The sequence below is a fragment of the Mytilus trossulus genome, chromosome 9, assembly GCF_036588685.1.
Source record: "Mytilus trossulus isolate FHL-02 chromosome 9, PNRI_Mtr1.1.1.hap1, whole genome shotgun sequence".
Taxonomy (NCBI): domain Eukaryota; kingdom Metazoa; phylum Mollusca; class Bivalvia; order Mytilida; family Mytilidae; genus Mytilus; species Mytilus trossulus.
Genome location: NC_086381.1, coordinates 39,718,449 through 39,738,521, shown reverse-complemented (window position 1 = coordinate 39,738,521; position 20,073 = coordinate 39,718,449). Strand labels below are relative to the sequence as shown.

The window sequence follows — 20,073 nt, the reverse complement described above, 5'->3', positions numbered from 1 at the left end:
ATTAATGAAACACTGTTTTTTTCCAAATTGACAATAATTTTGTTTTAAAAAAGGTGGTGATTTATTTTTATTATTGCTGTCTTTTTGACATATTTTCATGTCATTTTATTGTATTTCAAATAGTTGAAATGAGATATATCACGTTGAAAATGGTAAGGATATTTTTTTCAGTCAATCTCCACTATTCAGCAAAATGATGTCAATTTTTAATTCAAGATGGCCGCCGTGGAAAAAAAAATGAAAAACAAGTTGGCTACCCCTCTAATATGATAAAGTATACCACAAAGAACATCTGCGTCAAATCCTATGCTTGAATCACCATTTGCATGAATTTTTTTTATTCAAATTTCGGTACTAAGCCCCACTCGTATCACTTATGAGTACATTGTAGTACGACATATGACATCCCAATTAATCTGCAAAAATAGTTCACCGAATATATTCGTTTGGGACAATAGTTTTAGCATATTGTATATTCGTCTAACGTATCGGATATTTTGCATACGTTTTACATTGGCTGACCCAGGGGATTGGGGTTCCGGGCGATGGAACCCCCGTATTTTGGACGATAAATGCATTTGAATGGGGACATATAGTTGAAACACCGACCCCACCCCAATTATCCTGGGTTGGGACCCCATTTAAAAATGACTGGATCCGCCCCTTTTTTAGACTGATCTCTACGAATACTGTCAAAAATAGTATTATAATTAATACTATTAATCTATGTTTTTGTTTTTCTTTCAATGCTACATGTTTGTAGTGTAACTGTTTATTGACTATCGTTTTGTAATTTTAATATGCCTGTTTGTTTGGTTTTTTTTGTTGTGTATTTTAGTAACAATCCTATTGTTTGGATTTCAAACTAATAAAATTCTTATTCTTATTCTTATTCTTATTCTACGAATACACTGAAAATGAATTATTGTATTCTAATGTATAATTGGGCTTTAAATGTGTTCTTTTTTATATTAAGATAACCATTCAAATTATAATTTGTAAACTTTCTAAAGAAAACAAATATTATCACCTCCTACGAAATACCTCGAGGATCTCTTGTGTATGGCATTACAATCAAACATTTTCATTTTTTCCAGGGAAGTTCACAAATACAATGATATTATAAACAACAGAAGTGAATGGGTCAAGCTCAATATAGAACAAGATATTCATGATCATCATTCAGTGAAATGGTTCGATGTCGGCTAAACAGATAAAGAGGTCAAATAAATACCTATAGTTTGATTTCAATCTCTGGCGTTTCAACTGTTGGCAGGTAAGTTATCATTATGCATACTTTTTTTTAATCTAACAGAATAATCTGCTGAAGTCACTGTCAATTCTAGAATGATAACATGATTATTGCGTCATAATTGTTTAACACATATCGCCGTATTTACTCAGTGAGTACTACAGACAACCCTGTTTACATTGTTAAGTTTTCAGACATTATTGCAGAATATATGATTTTAAATGCATTTTTGTTTTGAAAATTTTATAACATTTTGATGATTTTTTAGTTTATTATACCCCCGCTTTAAAAAAAAAAAAGGGGGGGTATACTGTTTTACCTCTATCTGTCCTTCCGTCAGTCTGTCAGTATTTTTCGTCGCATTTTTCTCAGGAACTACAATACAAGGATTTCTGAAATTTGGTTTCAGTGTTTATCTAAGTCAACTATACCGTGTGATGCGTTTTCAGATTGATCACTTGACAACTTCCTGTTTACCGAACACTTGTATGATTTTACACATGATAGCCAAGTTGAAAATTTTCGTCACATTTTTCTCAGGAACTACAATACAAGGATTTCTGAAATTTGGTTTCAGGATTTATATAAGTCAGCTTTACCGTGTGATGCGTTTTCAGATTCATCACTCGGCAACTTCCTGTTTACCGAACACTTGCATATTTTTACACTATTAGTATTATCCACTTGCGGCCGGGGTATCATCAGTGAGCAGTAGCTCGCAGTTTCACTTGTTTATTTTTCTTTATGGTTTGTTCCCATAGAATGCCAATTAACGAGTGTACACACCGAAATGTCTCGGCTTCTTTACTAACCATTGATTGTATGTTGATATAGTCATAAAATAAAGCTTATATAACCCCGTGAACTTGCGGCATGAGTCCGTGAAGTTCGGCACGGGTTACATTAAAGTCTGTAGGTCTATAATCGACACTATGGCTGCTTTAAACGCAAGACCGTATAAAATATATATACAAATTTATTCACACAAGTTTACAGTTCGAAAGCTAGGGGAAGACTGCCCATGCAACAGTTTACAAAACATAAATTAAGTCAAAGATAAGGGTATTAAAACATTATAAAAGGTTCTCATAAAATATAAATATAATTGTCCAATGTTATGTAAGTCTCGGTTATTGTATAGAAAGGTATATACTATGAAAATAAGAGCGCGGGGCTGTGCCCCAAGCTCTTATTTTCATAGTATATACCTTTCTATACAATATCCAATTTAGCACATATTTACAACTTGAGTAATCCTGTAATTAGTCTATTGACATGTTTTGGCTGACTGGATGTAGCTCATTTACGTAATTTGTAAATCTACTCACTATAATATCCTTTTAAAAATGGCATTTCAAAGGGCCCTTGACTTTAGAATGCAAAGAAGGTAGTTGCTGTTGTAAGTATGTTTATTGATATAAAGCGTTGTTTTACTATACATGTACTTATTTACATGGTCAGATGACAAAATGAATTCACCAAGAGCAGACAATTCTTAAAATGCAGTGAAAGCTTTACATTCTTGAAAACATTTTTTTTATTTCACATAAAACCTAAAACTATATTGAAAATGCTTTTGAATGAGTACAAACAGTTGGATCCCCCCTCTACATCTTTAGTTGAAATACCTTTTAAAAATGGCTGGATCTGCCCCTGGTATATACCCATAGGTAGTCTAGTGGATAGTTTATATGCATGAAATATTTGTCACTGGACATTAGGCAACCAATTATCGACCAATTTATGACTAAATATATCAAATTGCTTTATTAATAATTCCCCTTCAAAAGATTCATGGTTGACTCTTTTTGTGTACAAAGTAATTGCATGGAAGATAAAGGATTACAAATTTTAGATTGAGTTGTACTTTAATCAAAGTAGAAAGCACCATAATTATTACTCTTTATTTTAATGACAAAACAAAATTTAGATCAAAAGATTGATTAGTAGGATGTTAAAAATCTGTTTGAAAACTAATTACAAACTATTTAGTTAAATTTGAAACACAGAATCAATTTATTTCAAAATAGCCAGTAGCAATTTTTTTTCTTATATCTTGATTACAATACAATGAAATCTTACCCTACACTGTAAGCTTTCAAAATTTGTACACCGATTGTTCAATGTTTTAACGTCATATGTTCATGCTTAAAGACGTGTTCAAAGTTTTAACGTTCGTGTTAAAAATATTAACATGTGTGTTCAGACACAGTGTACACCGGTGTTCAAATTCTGATCTGAAAAAGAGGATAGTTGTTTGTCCGGATTTCTATCCTTCTAATTGGCAAATTTACAAAGAAATTCATTTGAAAATATGAATGTACATGCAGGCTTAGGATCTTGTGAATTTTTGACAAATAATTTTGTAATTGTGAAATATTAAACTTCCAAGCTGGCATATATATGTATAGTTATGAACTTATTTTATTATTATTACTAGTTTTACTTATAAGTGACATAATTATGCATATCAATGAGGCCTGTTATGATAATTTCGTAATAAAAATATGTCGATGTTTATCTTATTTCATGATCCGTTCAGTTTATTAACATTACATGTTCAATCGGTGTTCAAATCGCTCCAAATTTTGAACACCTCGCGTTAAAAAAAATATACCAGGGTACCAAATACCAGAAACAAATATCGGCTGGAGATTTAGGCGGTTAAACGAAGAATGGATACATATAAGGAAGAGCACTGGAGAAGGGACTTCTATCTCACATGAATACGAAAGAAGTGAGTAACAAGTTAGGATAATCTCCATAGGTAGTTCGATGGCTTCCTTGTCATTTTCTCATGTCAGATATATATTTGTCAAATATTCATAACTGTTATATCAATTTTTTCAATATTCAACATAAAAGACGAAATAAAGAACAGTATTTAATGTAAATAACTGTAAGCTTTGTTCTGGTGATTTCATAAACTAGTGAATAATCAGTCTCTTAACATCAAGTGTTCAAAAATGAAACACAAAGGCATTAAAAAATGAACACCACACATTCAATTGATGAACACTAAGTGTTAAGAATTCTAACATCAAGCGTTCAAAAATGAAACACAAAGGCATTAAAAATGAACACTACGCATTCAACTGACGAACACTAAGTATTAAGAACTCTAACATTCAAGCGTTCAAAAATGAAACACAAAGGCATTAAAAACTGAACACCACATATTCAATTGATGAACACTAGTGTAAACATATGGAACACCATTTTTGACTTAGAAAATGCATTTTTTTTTATTTGCAGGAATCGTTCGATTGGAATGTTTGAATTAGAAACCGGTAGCCAATAAGCCCACGAAGGTCATTTCTGCATGCTATAAAGTGTTGGAAAAAAGAAAGATGTCATAAAGGTATGACAATATATGTATATTAATAGCTTATGTAGGTGTATCATTCTATATCTGTATACCTTAGGTCAAGAAATCGACTTATGTAATGTATAATGTCAAAACGTGCAAGTCGCTGCCACAGAATATCAATTTGTACTCTAGTATATATCGAAATTAAAGCACAACAACTATTGCATAATTTGATGCTTTATGGAAAACTCTCTTCTATTAATTTTAACTTTCATTTTGCAGGATATATAGGCTCATAGACATTACTTGTTGTGGAGGATTTTGATATTGGAAGTTGATGATAACACATAAAATGCCACCCAGTTGATAGCTTTAAGTGAAGATGCACTGAAAATTTGAGCGTATATTGTGTGTGATAGTACAAGAACTGTTGGAATTTGCCAACTTTTAAACTTTTATTGTGACAAATATCTATATCATAAACTATCTACTTATCACATTGATATGCTTTTTTTGTTAGGATTCACATGATGTAGCAACTATATCTTGTCATGCATGCATGTAGAAGAAAATAATTATTTGTGATATTTAAGTCGGTTTAAAACATTATGTATGTGATTTCATTGACTGTTACTTGTGATATCATAAGGTATTCTTGTGCACTTTTCTTACATATATGCTCATTTGATTATATAAAGAATTACTTGTTAAAATATGTTTTATTGTTGTATTTTGCCTGATTCAATATAGTTTTTATAACAGTTTAATTAAGTTAAGTACTTATGGAAAATTATGTACGCTTAACAATAGAACATGTTCCACATTTGAACACCATCAATTTGAACACCTATGTCAACTGTTCTAAATGTTAACGTCTGGTGTTCTGAATCTTAACATTTTGGGTTTTGAACATGTTCAGTGTGTTCAAAAAGTGTAACATGGCTGTTGAACGCGTCAACGTATTAAGATTTTGAACATTCGGACACGTTAAATCGTTGAACACTTAATGTTAAGGTCTTTAACATCAAGTGTTCAAAAATAATACACAAAGGCATTAAAAACTGAACACCACACATTCAATTGATGAACACTAGTGTAAACATTTGGAACACCATTACACGTTCAAAAAGTGTTACAAAAAAGCGTTCAAGCAGTTCTATTTATTAACACTTAGGCCGTGTTCACATTGACCTAAACTCGGTGTTATGTTAGTGTAACTCACACATAAACTAAACATAATTACGTTCCCATTGATAACACTCAATGTTTACATGTAGTTTAAATCATGTTTTGCCTACATGCAGTCGATAGTCGATGTAGGCCTTGTGTAGGTTCAGTGTACACAAAACTAGGCATTCCGAACTGTAATTTTTCCATTTATACGTAAAAAAAGAAACGATTTTTATATAAAATTGATACTTATAACACTTATTAATAAAGTTCTTTACAGAAATATTTGTCTAAACTTGATATATTTATTTGTTATAAAACACTTTACGTAGCCTTATTAGCCCCTTATCAAGACTCATCCATCATCTTTGCCGAACACATAATTTATTAGAAAAGGTCTTCCCATCACAGGCTCTTGTTTCTGTCAATATATGGTTTACTATCCATACCAGTACAAAATGGTTTTTTTGTACTGGTATGGATAGTAAACCATATATTGACAGAAACAAGTGCCTGTGCTTCCCATATCGACTGGACGTACACACTTGACAGAAATATTTGCCACTGGTATTTTTTCAAACAACGATTCACTCATTAATGCATTACTGAAAAAGGGTGAGGGTACTTGTTTGTTTGTGTAGAATCTCTGATCCGTTAAAATACAATTAGAAATAAAAAAAAATTATCACCCTCTTCTTTTGCCAAAGAAAAACTTGTAGAAAAAATATCATTTGAAACAAACAGAAAAGATAGAAATGTACTGATCTTTTAAATCGCAATTTTTTTTCTCTGTCTATAAGCAAGCTGATGCAGCCTTTTTTTAATGCGTAGTCGAGACATCTTTAAACTACTGCAAATCATCCAGAATTACTTTCTTAAAGGAGCAACCACTTTACTTTAAAAACAAGGGGGGGGGGGGGGGTCTGAGTCCGATTTTTTTCTCGCGCGAAAGTTAATATTTATTTCGATGATAGCAATTCAATATTTAACACTATAATGTATGGGGAAACTTTGGATTCAGAATATTTTTTCATTCTAATCATCTGTATAACCCAATTTTTTTTTAATCAAATTGTGGAAAAATCCATCCCCCTTTTTTTTTAAAGTCGAATGGTCGTTCCCTTACTGCTAGAAAAGTTGTTTGAAAGTTTGAATTCGGTTTCTACGTAATGAACATTTAAATGACATATAGTTTACAAGTGTGAACAAATCTTATGTACAGGTAACTAAACAAGGTGTATGGATGTGGACAAATCTTATGTGAAACTAGTGTACAGTTCATTAAACCAAATGTAAACATGTTTACTGTACACGGCGTTTGGTGTGAACACGGCCTTAGATTTACAGTGTAGTTGTCATTCATGCGTAGTTACTTAGTACAGGGGAAAGTATGTACTATGAAAATTGGAAGGCAAATTCAAGCAATTTGATTGGACGAGAAGTTGTAAGTATGTGCTAATGATAATAGGATTATTGTCCTCCGGCTGAACTTAGTAAAATAGCGATAATTGCTTTTGTAGTTCAAGTGCTAGATACATGTATTATCTCGCACTTTTGACATCCATCGGATTAAGTTGTAAAATAGTAAATCTATAATCTCTTTGGATACTTGAAATAAGAAACATTATATTTAAGAATAAAACAAGAAATATTCTGCTAAAACTAAAATGAGAAATATTCAATTTAAAACTAAAACGAGAGTTCATAGAAATATTCAATCTTAAACCAGAGTTCATATAAATATTCAATCTAAAACGAGAGTTCATCTAAAGCACTTTTCGAATTATTGTAAAAGTTCCTGAAGTCACTTTTCTTCCGGTTATACTTACTTCAACTATAACATAATAAACTTAATAACATGAAAAGATGAGGTGAAGGTCATATAAAACAAACTGGAAAAACCTACAAACATAGTGTGAACAATCCAGATCATCTACTTTCTGAAATATTAAGCTTTTAAGAAGTTTGTTAACGCCACCACCGCCGTCGCCGTATCATTATTCATAACTTTGCCGAACCGAAGTTGCAGTCTCAACAAAAATCCCACATTGACAAAATGAGATGTTCTTACGGAGTAATATTTATAGTGGGTTATATCGATTGGCAATAGATGGACAATAGATGGACAATAGATGGACAATAGATGTCTGACCGCATAAATAAGGTGATTTAAACTTAAAGTTCGGAAGTTGTGTTTGTCACTCTTGTGGAAACGACAAAACAGACACTCAAAATAAGGTTAGTTTTAAAGTCTATATATAGATACTTGAAACATTAACAGGCATTTTATTATTATTATGGGGTCCTTTATGGTCGTCCTTTATCATATTTATATCTTGTTGTTCAGTGTGAACCAGGGCTCCGTGTTGGAAGCCATACATTGAACTATTATGGTTTACTTTTATAAATTTTTATTTGGATGGAGAGTTGTCTCGTTGGCACTCACACCACATATTCCTTTATCTATTTTGATTCCTGCCATCCCTTAATAACCAGGTGCACAGGTTTGTTTGTACTCGAGAGTAAATTAATTGGCCGTGTATCTTTTTATTCCTTCTCATGAACCTCAAATCAGAAGGACTCGGTTAGAAAATTCCAATATTGATTTTCAATGTTTTTTAAGGTTCATCATAATAAATGGACAAATATGGCTGTATTAACACCTCCGAAAACTTTTTTTTATTATTACCTGTCTTTTTGTATTTCTAATTTCTTTGTTGTCTGGTGATGTTATACAAATAGACAGAAAATGCGAAAAAAAGATTTGAAAAACATTGTTAAACATTTATAAATCTGTCTACCGAGTCCCTGTGCCTCAAAGACATATATTTGTAATTCATTTAATCATTGTGTTGACAGTGTATTCATATTATCATTAACGGAAGGATTATTTGGATAACTAATCATTAAATTCAGGTACTTCAGTTTGTGGATTACTATCTGAAATTTGTTTGGTAAGTAATCAGAATATAGAATGAATATTTTTTAAATTTTATTATGCATGGTTTTCGTTCTGTGTGGTTCTTAGAAGGGGGTCTTATATTTTCGGTGTTTGGTGGCTGAATATTGTCTATAATCGCATCGCTGTAAGATGTATTTCAATCTCTTCTATATAAAAAATAGAAGTTGTAGTACGATTGCCAATGAGGCAACTTTCCACAAGAGACCAAATGACACAGAAATGAACGCCTATAGGTCAACGTTCGATGATCTGTACTTTTGAGCTCAGCATACACAACATAGTGCAGCTAGGTGAACATTGAATCTTTTATAAAAGTTTTATTATATCCATACCAATGTAAATGAATAAATCATTAAAGTACAAATACTAAGACTAATCGGTGGAATCTATCTGTTTAAAAATATACGTGTCTGGGGTCGCAAAATAGAACTTGGTTAATTTGACGCCTCCACATAATATTACTACTATGCTATCGATTTTACAATTGTGTACAAAGGAAGATATATCAAATAAAGATATTGTCGAGATCTCTTTCTTTGCTTAATACAATGTAATGTTTTATTTTAAGTTTTGAGCAAAATTGGAGTGATATGGACTTGCGAGCACTTGTATTTTCAATTGGGGCCATATTTGGCTACTTGTGAATCATTTTTGCAACAGGGGATAGATACTCGTATTGTTCATGCATGGATATTGTATCTAGGTACAACTTGTGATGATTGTAGGTTGTAAATATCAATCTGGCACGTGCCATCTGACCTTGACCTCATTTCATGGTTCGGTGGTAAGATTAGTTTTTTGTGTTTTGGTCTGTTTTTCTGATTCCGTCTGCAATTATACATTAACTATATTTGGTGTATGAAAATATTTTACGATGTACATGTAAGCCTGGCAGGTATTATTCAACCTTGGCCTTATTTTCAATGTTAGTTGTTTTTTTTGTATTTGGATCCGTTTTCTTGAACTATAAGGTCATGTAAGTATGAGCCAACTATATTTGGTGTATTCTGGCTTGCTTTATCTGACATAGGTCTCATTTTCTTGTAGTAAAACTTTGTATTTAAAACTACATGTACCAACGATCAATGGTCAGTACATCAGACGAGACGCATCAACGTGTGCTCTCTTGTTTTAATTTTTAAAGTGAAATCTTCAACTTGAGCAGTTGGAATTGTGCTTGTAGACATTATCTTTTAAACAGTTTAATTGGGGTCTACAGCTGATATGTCATTGAGGTCTATAGCTGACATGTCAGTAGCTGCTAGTAGTCCTTTGTTAATTTGTGTAGGTCTACAGCTGACATGTCAGTAGCTGATATTACTAGTAGTCCTTTGTTAATTTGTGTATCATTGTCATTTTCTTTTGTTAACTATTCTGTTATCAGACTGAATTTTACTGTGATTACTGCTGTGGTTTGGTTGGTATATTCTACATTGGATATAGAAGGAGGGTTAAGATCTCAAAAACATGTTCAACCCCGACGCCTCTCCTAAGTCAGGAACCTCTGTTAATCTTGGATTTTTTTTATTTATCTGTTTTGGAGTTTTAGTGCGACGTTCATTTTCACTGAGCAAGCACACATTTTTTTAAGGTGTCAGTAAAAGCCCTCCTCCAGATGCGGGATTTTTCTCGCTGTGTTGAAAATCCATTGTTGGAATTCGGCTATTTTCTAGTTTGGTCGAGTTGTTGTCTCTGTGAGATATCAACATTTCCATTCTCAATTTAATTGTTATGATTCTTTTTGTTCGTTTTGACATGTGATTCAGATTTCTGTGAGCCTCTAGTTTTCTGATTTCAGCGTACTTGCTTTTTAATGACACTTTGATAACACAGACAGTGAACCAAAATGCAGTCGGAACTGGAGGAGAAGAGAAAAATGATGGCCAAACTTGAAAAGGTTCCTCAGCCAGAATTTGAAGGAGTTTCGTATCCATCATTTATGCCGTTTAGGAAAAAAGGAGCCAAAAATGTAATTGAAGATATAATGAATGTCAAATCTAGAGATTCAGATATAATAATCTGCACGTATGCAAAGTCAGGTACGGAAGAATAGTAGTTATGTGTTAAAATCTAATTGTGTGAACTGACGTTTGTGCTGACATGAATTACCATTGATATGGTCATATTTATAAATTAACTGTTTACAAAACTTGGGAGGCTTTTCTACCTAAGGAATAGATTGACGTTAAGCACGTTATTGCGTCAATGCCGTGAAATGCGACAGAGCAATTTGATAAATAGCTCTTCTATGAAAATTAACTAGTTCAGCTTTATGAAATTTATATCCATAGATTATGCAGGTATTACTGTTTCCAAAAATATTAAAAATATTCTTTAACTTTTCATAATAGTTTCAAATAATGATACAAATATTACCAAAACGTCAAAATTATGCGTGTCAGACGTAACAAATTATTCGCAAAATAACTTTTGCCGGAATTTTTGTGGTCTAATAAAAAGATTAAAATCCGCGAAAATTCGCATGAATGATAAACTTCTAATATAATTTATGACGCCATTGCTGTTTTTTGTGTTGATCGAACGGTAAAAATTATTTTTTTCAAAAATGAATAATCCTCGCCATGGTCAGGTTTCTGAAAATAGTAAGTTATCAAAATTTATTGCTTTTAAAAATATCAGATGATATAAAATTTTGTATTTATAAATTATTCCTACAAATGTGCTTAGATAGACCATTTCAAATCCGGAATTTTAAAGCACTCGCACCACAAATTAAAACGCATTGGCCCGGGGAAAATGTCTTGCAAGATTGTCCAATGTCGAATTTCGCCGCTTTTTACAAAAACACTGCCAGTTTCAACGTCATTTTGTTAAATATTCAATTTGTAGCATATAAAACAGTGCTTTTTCGTAATTGTGCTTTCACCCAACAATACGATAACATACTTTTTGATAAGCTGTTAAGTCGAAATGACTTCGTTTTTTAACAAATCAAATGTCTTGCAAGTTTGTCCACTGAGCAATTTTCTTACGTTTTGAACGTTATTGATTCGGGATGCTATACATATATGTGTTTTCAAATTATTTCTAAAAGTTTGTTCTTTGTTTTGGTGTTAAACACCATATCATGTATAAGCGACATTTGTTGTATTTCATTGACCTGTCATCAAAGGTAGGAGAAGCCGGACATCAGGCGACCTTAAGTTAAAATAGTTGCAATAACTGTCGATTAGGATCGGAGTCGAACAAATCTCGCCACGAGCGTATCTTAAAATTACCATGCTTTTTATCACTTTATAAGTACTCATTAGGCCAATCCTCCTCCTAGGCCATCGAATTTGAAAGCAGTTCGTATTATCATATGATATATGAACGATATTTCATTGTTTTTAAATAACAAGTACGGTTCGATTTTATGTTTTAAGATCAGAGGACAAAACAAAATAACCAAATTACAAATTTCGAAAATAGATAGAATCATAGAAACCACGATAAGAACTACAATATATAATAGTAGTTATAATCAAATAGAAAATGAATAATTATCTAAAATGAAAAAAAAACATATGGTAATTTGTCAAAAAATAGGTAAAATATAAATTACAGAACAGAAGAATTTCATATCCGAGACAGAGAGAATTAAATATTGTAAAAAAATGAAGAAACTAAAAAGAAAAGAGCAAAAAAATAAAAGTTACAATAAATATAAAGAAAAATACAACACAAGCCGAATCAGAAGTCCGAAACGTTCATTTGCTTGCGTATCTACCAGCAGCAAATATTTCATACATATTCAAGACTTTGAAGTATCCATATCGATCAAAAATGATTACAATCAAAACGAACAAAGTATACTCGATTACCGACGTAAAACGTCAAATTTTGACGTTACCAATTGGGACGCAATATCGTGCGTAACGTCAATTACCTTAGCTGTATTTGGCAAAACTTTTAGGAATTTTGGTCCTCAATGCTCATCAACTTCGTTACTTTATTTTGCGTTTTAAACTTTTTTGGACTCGAGAGTGTCACTGATGCCATATCTGTTTTAATATATTAATTTTTTTTTATCAATATTCCTTAATTTCAATCCAAATGAGAGAAAAAAATACTTTCATTTTAGGAACACATTGGACTTATGAAATAGTGAATATGTTACTGAAAAATACGACAGAACTAGACAATAAGAGCAAAATGCAAGGCATGTTAGAAGCAGTTGAAGATTTGACTGTGCTAGAAGGTGTTCCCTCACCAAGGATTATGGACACGCATTGCCTATTTAAATATTTACCAAAGCAACACAAAGAAAAAAAGGTCAAAATTGTGCACATGATTCGAAATCCTAAAGATGTATGTGTTTCATATTATTATCACTGTTTAAAAGATGTGTTTATCAACTTTGATGGAACATGGGAGGAATTTTTTGAACTGTTTATGTCTGGAAAACGTGAGTATTTTATTCTACTTTGTATTTGTGGTCAACATAACTTTTCATCAAAATAATGTTCATGACGAGTTGCCTTGTTACCTCATTGTTCTCGAGTAGTCACCGATTGGACCACGGGATACCTATTACTTCAATCGGGGTCCGATAACAAAAAGACAATATAATTTAGTTAGTTTAGATATAGGAAGATGTGGCGTGAGAGCCAATGAGACAACTCTCCATCCAAATAACAATTTATAAAAGTGAACCATTATAGGTACATGTACAGACTTCAACTCGAAGCCTTGGCTCACACCGAACAACAAGCTATGAAGGGCCTCAAAATTACTTGTGTAAAACCATTCAAACAGGAAAACGAACGGTCTAATCTATATAAAAAAAAACGAGAAACACGTATAATTTACATAAACAAACGACAACTACTGTACATTATACATTTTTGTATATGAGATTACAATTCTGGTATTCTCAGATCACTTGTTTGTTTGACTGGGTCTTCACAGGCTGAAGATTATGAATTCATTTAATAACAAGTGCCTTCCTTAAACTGCATTTTTCTTTCTATGTTCAATTGAAGTGACCAACATTAATCTTTTAGTTCTGAATCGGTTACTAGTACCAGAGACATATAAAGTCTCTGCTAGTACTTTACTTAGAACCCAGTATATTTTTTTAATATTATAATTTTTAAAACTAAATACTTGCTAACATATCAACAGTTTGTTGATTTCCCTATACTTTGAATGCTATATCAAGGTCGAGATATTTTAATTTATTTAAAAACAAAATGTATATCATTTATATTGTATAATCCATAGAGCCTTATGGATCATGGTATAACTATGAGTTAGAAATGGAACGAGCAGCAGACGACTTTCCAGAGACGATTTTTACCTGTTATTATGAAGATATGAAAAAGGTAGTCAACTATCGTCAGAAAAAATATTATGAAAACTTTTAGTGAAACATGTGATAGTCAATTTTTTTTAAATATGATTTTACCGCCGTAGAAAAAGTCATTTTTTTTTTAAATATGATTTTACCGCCGTAGAAAAACTAAACGTGTATAAAAAGCATTTTCAACCAATTTGAAAGACCGAATCTCATAGTTTTACCGTCAACTCAGACAATCATACTGGCAATACATTGAAAATATTGTAACACCAAAACCAGATGAAAACAAATTTTCCAACATGAAAAAATTTTGGTCATATATTAAAAGCAAAAAAACTGACTACAGTGGCATAACATCACTTAAGCAGAATGGGAAACTTATTACTGACACCAAACAAAAATCTGATGCACTCAACAGGCAGTTTCAATCAGTTTTCTCAGAACCAAACAAAATCACTGCTACTGAATTTGAAAACAACCAATACATGCAACAGAAAACAGCGTACCCTACCATGCCTGACATAAATATCACCATCCAAGGTATCTCAAAATTACTTCTAAATTTAAATCCATCCAAGGCAAGTGGACCAGACGAACTTAAGCCACGTCTCCTTAGGGAGTTAGCACATGAAATTTCACCAATACTATGCCTTATATACCAAAAATCATTAGACACTGGCGAAGTCCCTACTGACTGGCGTACTGCACATGTTTCACCCATCTATAAGAAAGGTTCCAAATATAATCCAGAGAATTATAGACCTATTTCTTTGACATGTATATGTTGTAAACTTACGGAACATGTTGTAGTTAGCGCAATCATGACACACGCAGAAAAACATAACATCCTGTATCCCCTACAACACGGCTTTCGAAAAAACAGATCTTGTGAAACTCAACTTTTGGAATTTGTAGATGATGTCACTAAAAATATGGAAAACTCAAAACAAACAGATGTACTTATAATGGATTTCTCCAAAGCTTTTGATAAAGTCAGTCATAACTTGTTAACACACAAATTAAATTATTATGGGATACAGGGGAAAACAAATGCATGGATACAGGGCTTCTTATCATGTCGTACCCAAGCAGTCATTCTAGAGGGTGAGACTTCAGGCTATGTCCCTGTAAAGTCCGGAGTGCCTCAAGGGTCTGTTCTGGGCCCAAGTCTGTTTTTATTTTATATTAACGACATACCAGTTGGGCTAAATTCCACCATACGCCTATTTGCAGATGACACCATTGCATATCTGGTAATAAAATCAAACAGTGATTGCGAAACCCTTCAAAAAGACCTCAACACACTAGGCATTTGGGAAAATACATGGAAAATGGCTTTTCATCCTGACAAGTGTAATGTCATGTCCATCAGCCGAAATAAAAATCCATTCATTTATAATTACACTTTACATGGCCACATTCTTGAACATGTCGATAAGGCGAAATACCTAAGTGTGACAATTCAATCAGACCTCAAATGGCACAGTCACATAAACAACATCTGCAATAAAGCCAACAGCACACTAGGTTTTCTTCGAAGGAATCTTAACATCAGTTCCACCTCAGTAAAGGAACAGGCATATAAATCTTTAGTCAGACCATCACTAGAATATGCCTGTTCAGTTTGGGACCCTTACTTTACTGAGGATATTAACAAAATAGAAAAGGTACAAAGAAGGGCTGCTAGATATGTCACTAACCGACACAGAAACACCTCAAGCGTTAGTGACATGCTAGATCATTTGAAATGGAGAGACCTTGCTAACAGAAGAACAGATGCACGACTGGTCATGTTCTATAAAATCACATATCATATCATTGCAATCACAAAAACAGACAGATTAATTCAACCGCTCAGACAGTCCAGGAACATGCACACACTCTCATACCAAATTCCATCCTGCAGAACACAAATAAGACAACAATCATTTTTCCCACGCACAATTCAAATATGGAACAGCCTTCCCCTGAGTATTGTTATGAGCGACTCTATAGAGTCGTTCAAAGTAGCCGTCTCAAACTACACCTACAGCCCATAAATTCATCATGTGTAAATAGTTTTATCTTAATATTTTAAAAATAATAAATTAAAAATATGCACTACCACTATGTAAAAAATAAATTTTTTTGTTCTGTTTATTATCACAAATTTGTATATTTCACTGTATATATGTCTTTACAAAGCAATGCGCAGTACAAGTGACGTAAACTTCAACGTGTTGAAGGCGGTCATTGCATAGTAGAAGTAGAAGTAGAACATGTGGCGCCGGATCAATAAACCCTTCCACAGCACCCGAGATCCCCCAGTTTAACTGTTGACTGGTTTGTCTTTTGTAGTTTTTTACGTTGTCAACCTATTAGATTTGAATGACAATTTATTTAACATAAGAGTCAGTATAAAAAAAAGCCAGGACCGAATATAATGAGAAAAAAAGCAACACAGAGATGACAACTGAAAAAAACATCACAGTATATTTTTTTCATCTTAGCACCACCTCCACAAATCAAATGGTAGGACCTAAAAGAGTTTATGACAGTCTAAAATAGAGCATTATCATTGACCTTTTAAATATTCTTTTCACGAACTTTCATCAACTCCAAATGAAGAAAACATAAATGCTTGTATTTAGGCCTTAGTGCTGCAGCTTTACTCAAAATAAATATAATTTATGACTAATGAAAATGATGATCATGTGGCCGGAACATTTCCAGTTTTCTTTATATTTTGAACATTATTCAATGACAAAATGAAACAACATTTCTTTTGATAACTTAAAGAAAAACAACGAATTTCGGGAATCCATTCATGACACAAAATCAGAAAATGCACAACAACAAATATACCACAAAGCATCGTCTCAGTCAAAGTAAGACCTCGAAACTGAGCAAAAAAAACCCTCACCTCAGCTCACTTATGTTACTCCAAAATATGTTTATTTTGGTAGTTATACCACCACATAAATATTATTTTTTTAAACAACAGTAAACTTTTTGCAACAAAGTTATGAGTAACTGACATTAGTTAATTCATGGTTAATTTTTTTAAAGGAAAATTCTAACCTATAGATCAATAGTGCCTTATTTTTTGCGAATTTTATTTTGGTCTTGACTAAGCACTACAAAATTTAGTATTCATTTCAATAAATTTTATAAAGTCTGTTTTACTTGTAAAGAAGTTGTGTAAATATGCATGGTCAATCAGATCATATATTTTACTTGATGTTGCTTATTTTCTTATTTTCTTGTTTTCTTATTTAAGCTATTGGTGTTTTTGTAGCTATATCTCTTTTTTGTGTTGTACATATGTTTTCGTTGCTTTTAAAATAGTATAATTATTGCTTTTTTGATAAAGTATTCGTTCATTTTTTTTAACATACGCATAAAAATACCTTTAAGGAGCTACCATTTGATTTTTATGGAGGGGCTAGGATGACAAATTTTGTCCTGCTTTTTTTTTAAGTTGTAATCTCTGTCCTGCCTTTTTATTTTTTACTCTATTCGGTCCTGCCTTTTTCTTTACTAGTTTATCCTGACTTTTTTTACACAAATTGTCATCCTGCCTTTTTTTTTAACCAAGTTTCTCATCCTGCCTATTTTTTCAAATTTCATCCTAGCCCCCCATACAAATCAAATGGTAGCTCCCTTAGTGCGTCCAACTTCATTATTTTCTATATCATTACTTACACTGGTATACTCTAGGATCCTGTCAGAGAAATAAAGAAACTTGCAGATTTTCTTGGTACACCATGTTCAGACGACACATTAGAAAAGATTGCCAAAGAAACATCATTTGGAAATATGCAGAAAAACAAATTTGATATCACAGTGATTGTAGATGGCAAAGGGTTCATTTATCGGAAAGGTAAGTATTTAATTTGTCCGATTTACCAATTTACATGTTTGTGCATGTTAGATCGCCTGTACAGTTATGTTGTTCACGGTCTGGTCATCTTAAAAATGTTCATACGTGGGAATTTTTCCGTTCTGTTTTTTCTTTATTTTTCAAGAGATTTCTGGTCTGCCATTTACAAAATGGCAAATACTTCTACTTCAGTTAGTTTGTGACTAAACTGGTTAGCTTGACTTAGATATGGACTTTCAAAATGAGGTTAGAAAGTGAAATACTGCAACTTTCAAGTGAACAAAATGAGATGTGACGTATACGTCAATGAGACCACATGCCAACAATATTAAAACAGCAAAACGATCTAGAAATCGGCACACAATCTTCAATAGTAGACAGGACTGCCTTTACAATATGTAAAGCTATAAATCGTCAACAATTATAACCAATAAACCAAAGAAAAACTATAAAAGATCCGCCATCAACAAAACATTTTTTCAACTAGCTTCTTTCTGTCTCTAAAAAAAGCTTCTTTTTTTATTAACTTCTTGTATACTAAATTGCAAGTACTTCAATCGAAAAAGGTGCCACTCCTCTATTTGTTTAAGCAGAATTCAGAAATTGGTTAACTAAAAAAGGAGAAATTACTAAATATTATATAATTATGTAAATTCTTTATATTCAAATTACACAAGATTTTGTTAGCTTTGTCAGTTGACACAATACAGGTGGAGAGTATTCGTACCTCTTTCTTAACACAATGTTGACTTGTTTCCAGGTGAAATAGGAGATTGGAAAAATCATTTTACAGTCGCACAAAATGAGAAATTTGATGCTCAATACAAAGAAGAAATGAAAGACAGTAAATACAAGATAACATTTGAATGAAATAATGTGTATAAACTTTGCAAATGAAATTGAAAGGCTAGCCAGTTCCAAATTGTATACAGAGCGGCCGAAATTGTACTATCGAGATGTTATGGCAAGATGAATAAATAAAGCGTATCATCTAGTTTTACAGTCTTTAATTGTTAATTTCAAAATGTACATGTTTGTGCAGAAACTTCAATGAAGAAAGCAAATTTATGTCCATGTGATTGTGTATTACACATTGTAGAACACCACCAAAACTGGGGGTGATCTCAGGTACTCCGAAAGGGTAAGCAGATCCTACTTCAATATCCGGTTCAATCAACCTATGCCAACATTTTGAAATTTAGGTATAAAATTGTATGAAAAAATGTTGGCATAGGTTGAATAATTTGTTACAGATTAAGTGTTATAAAAACATAATTTAATCAGGGGCTAATCAATTTACAACCAGTTTAAACCTACCGTTAAAGTATAAAGGTTTTACAAGTACAACACAAGTGAAAATGTAGTTATAATTGTGTGTGTTGGGGATCTTAGTCTTTTCCATATAGGAACTAGTTAAAAATTGATATAATGAAATGATGAGGAAAAAGAAGAATTTTATGGATTTTTATTAAAGAAGCGAGCATCTTGTCATATTAAATATATATCAGTGTCATTCTCATAAATACATGTAATATAAAATATATGATCAAAATATTAAATTGTATATAAAATAGTTTACTTCAAATACAATGGCATTATACACTATTGATACTCGTGTATTTAATAAGCACTGAATCATGTAAAATATCTATTAGAAATGTTCACTTTAAATTCTAACATATAGATAAAGGAAGATGTGATGTGAGTGACAATGAGACATGATCTCTCCATCCATATAACATTTATAAAAGTTCGCCGTGATATAGCCTTTTAGTGCTAATGCGGCGTAAAGCAACAATCATTTATAAAAGTAAACCAGTATAGGTCAATGTACGGCCTTCAACACGGAGCCTTGGCTCACACCATTTTTTAGTATACACACAATAATTGAACTACAAACATGCAATTGTGAATTTCTAGAAAAATATGGAAATAAATGCAGAAGAATGTATTCCTTATTGCCCTTAACCAGAAATATTTATCATACACTGAGTTTACCAGCTCTTTATTACTCTAAATGTATGCACATGGGAAATTGTTTTCAAAACGAAGGATTATCATAGTTATACTGGATTGGTCCTGGACCCGATTGATTCTAACGTATAAATTGAATAAACAAACGACAACTAGTGTACAATGTACATAGAATTCTAACATGACGTCCTTCAAACGCTTTGAGTACACACCCGTTGTAAAATATGAATATATTGCATGG

At 32.3% G+C, this 20,073-nt stretch overlaps 1 protein-coding gene and 1 long non-coding RNA gene across 5 annotated transcripts; both read left to right on the top strand.

The window, feature by feature from the left end:
• Positions 1-1,043: 1,043 nt before the first annotated feature.
• On the top strand, positions 1,044-18,856 carry LOC134682903 (sulfotransferase 1B1-like). Of its 4 annotated transcripts, XM_063541816.1 has the most exons (7): positions 1,044-1,276; positions 8,649-8,686; positions 10,493-10,733; positions 12,779-13,102; positions 13,921-14,021; positions 17,696-17,858; positions 18,619-18,856. In XM_063541816.1, exons 3-7 carry the CDS (start codon positions 10,541-10,543, stop codon positions 18,726-18,728), a joined length of 891 nt encoding a protein of 296 aa, XP_063397886.1. In that variant the 5' UTR covers positions 1,044-1,276; positions 8,649-8,686; positions 10,493-10,540; the 3' UTR covers positions 18,729-18,856. The 4 variants fall into 4 exon arrangements, with proteins under 4 accessions (XP_063397886.1, XP_063397883.1, XP_063397882.1 ...); XM_063541813.1 differs by lacking the exon at positions 8,649-8,686 and having other exon boundaries at positions 1,045-1,276; XM_063541812.1 differs by lacking the exons at positions 1,044-1,276; positions 8,649-8,686 and adding an exon at positions 7,820-7,970.
• LOC134683878 (uncharacterized) lies at positions 3,412-5,257 on the top strand. The gene is made up of 3 exons (XR_010101103.1): positions 3,412-3,989; positions 4,508-4,613; positions 4,845-5,257. It is a non-coding gene; the product is annotated as an uncharacterized LOC134683878 (long non-coding RNA).
• Positions 18,857-20,073: the final 1,217 nt, after the last annotated feature.